Genomic DNA, 2605 nt, shown 5'->3' with positions numbered 1-2605 from the left:
ACACACACACACACACACACACACACACACACACACACACACACACACACACACATATTGTATATCAAACCCAAGTTGTTATATTTCATTTGTTAATCCGCATAATTGCCCCTCTGTATGTGTGCGTGTGCGTGTGTGTGTGTGTGTGTGTGTGTGTGTGTGTGTGTGTGCGTGCGTGCGCGCGTTTCGAGATTCCATGATCATAACCTTTCTTACATTCCAAACCATTAAAAAAGAATCATTGCTTGTGGAGGCAATTTAATTCCGAGAACAATTGTTAGAAAACAATCGTTAACTACGAAAATGATTAAATAATTGTATTATTGATCAATTAAAATCGATAATAAGTTATTCTTTAGAGATTGAGCTTAACTGAGACCGGAATATGGCAACGGTGAATCAGATCAAAGAATGATTAGCGTATAATGTCTGTGAATAATAATAAGAGAATTCTTACTCACCGAACGTCCAACACCATTAGACTTCTCGCCGAAATTCAGTCTCCCCGTAGATCGCTTTTCACGTGTTGATTTTGACGGCATGATATTATCAAAATTATCAACCCGTTGCCTGCCTGCAAAGAGAATATGGTGGTTAATAACTTCATTATAATGAATAGAAGGTGTACAATATTTTGACAGCAATATTTGTTTATATTTACACTGTCGTTTCGTATAGCAATTTGCATCAGTTCAAAGTAGTTAGAAAGTTGCAATTGATTGCGAAAAAATCATCAAAACTCCATTGGGATGACAAATATTTGTAACACAAATAAGCTCTACACTCAACCACATCATTACTTACAAACCTGATACAATGAATAAATGATTAGTCCATCAAGATTCAACAACAAAACACCCCTGACACACCATTGCCTTTTAAATAAGCAACGTTTTCGACTCTATTTCCTATTTATAAAGAAAGAAAGAAGATAAATAAAACAAATCATTAAAACAACCCAAAATTATCACTGTTGAATTATTTCCGAGATCTCCAACTTCTCTGTACGAAACAATAACGAGATATTTCGTGTCTATAAATATCATGAAATGATATTCATAGCGAGTAAAAACCATAGCCAGGAGAAACAGGTGGCGGGGTATCAGCAAGCATAAAGTTGGTGATTTTGGATTTGTTTGTATTTCGTGAGGAGAAGCGGAATATGATTGGATTTGACTGGCAAATATATACAAAAATATTTTCATAAAATGCTTTTTTAATTCTCTCTCTCAGAATCTCTCGGACGATGAGACAATGCTGAAAATTTTATTCTTCTCTTTATAGCGTACGAACTTAACAAGACACACGATGTACCGCAAGGATTAGGTTTTTCGCCTGTATTTCTTAGCATATATTCATATACAGTTTAACTAAACCGAAAGAAACACATAGACACAGTCATCTCCACACGTGGCATCCACATTTATTTCATTTCATCATTACGTAAATATCAATGTACAGCTACGGCAATCAGACCTAAACACAGGAATAGTAAATGTCCTGGTTCTACTTAGTCCATTTCTCACCTTTGATGTAACTCAGTAGGCATACGGAAAATGTCAGGACAACAGAGAGAATGATACGATCAATTACTGAATGTCGAGAGTCGTAGTATTGACATTAATTTAATGGAAATCAAAGCGGCGAGCTGGTAGAGTCGTTAGCACGACGGGCGAAATGCTTAGCAGTATATCGTCTGCCGCTACATTCTGAGTTCAAATTCCGCCGAGGTCGACTGCCTTTCATCCTTTCGATGTCGATAAATTAAGTACCAGTTGCGTACTGGGGTCGATCTAATCGCCTGTCCCTCTCTCCCAAAATTTCGGGCCTTGTGCCTAGAGTAGAAACTTTACTTTAGTTGAAATCAAGGCGGCGAGCTGGCAGAAACGTTAGCACGCCGGGCGAAATGCTTCGCGGTATTTCGTCTGCCGCTTAGTTTTGAGTTCAAATTCCGCCGAGGTCGACTCTGCCTTATATCCTTTCGATGTCGATAAATTAAGTACCAGTGAAATATTGGGGTTGATGTAATCGACTAGTCCCCGCTCCACAAAAGTTTAAGGGCTTGTCCCTTCAGTAGAAAGGATTAATTTAGTGGAAATTATCTGTAGCACTGGAATCGTGGATCGAGCCTGGTCATTCCACTGATAATCTACGTGTGTTGAATCTGCTTCACCAATGATAACAACAACAAAAACTACAACAGCAAAACCCACACTTCAACCAAAAGCAGAACCAATATCTCTACTATAACCAAATGCAGTGGAGGCGCAATGACCCAGTGGTTAGGGCAGCGGACTCGCAGTCATAGGATCGCGGTTTCGATTCTCAGACTGGGCATTGTGAGTGTTTATTGAGCGAAAACACCTAAAGCTCTACGAGGCTCTGGCAGGGGATTGTGGCGAACCCTGCTGTACTCTTTCACCACAACTTTTTCTCACTCTTACTTCCTGTTTCTGTTGTGCCTGTAATTCAAAGGGTCCGCCTTGTCACACTGTGTCACGCTGAATATCCCCGAGAACTACGTTAAGAGTACACGTGTCTGTGGAGTGCTCAGCCACTTGCACGTTAATTTCACGAGCAGGCTGTTCCGTCGATCGGATCAACT

General features: G+C 39.8%; 1 protein-coding gene across 1 annotated transcript in view; it reads right to left on the bottom strand.

The window, feature by feature from the left end:
- The window catches only part of LOC106878508 (short transient receptor potential channel 7), a 375551-nt gene that overhangs the window by 146483 nt on the left and 226463 nt on the right, over window positions 1-2605 (bottom strand). The window contains exon 2 of the mRNA XM_052974185.1: window positions 462-574. Within this exon, the coding sequence (XP_052830145.1) occupies window positions 462-574 (113 nt within the window). The remainder of the gene's footprint in view (window positions 1-461; window positions 575-2605) is intronic.

The sequence above is a fragment of the Octopus bimaculoides genome, chromosome 1, assembly GCF_001194135.2.
Source record: "Octopus bimaculoides isolate UCB-OBI-ISO-001 chromosome 1, ASM119413v2, whole genome shotgun sequence".
Lineage (NCBI taxonomy): Eukaryota > Metazoa > Mollusca > Cephalopoda > Octopoda > Octopodidae > Octopus > Octopus bimaculoides.
This window is presented reverse-complemented; position numbering and strand designations above follow the sequence as displayed.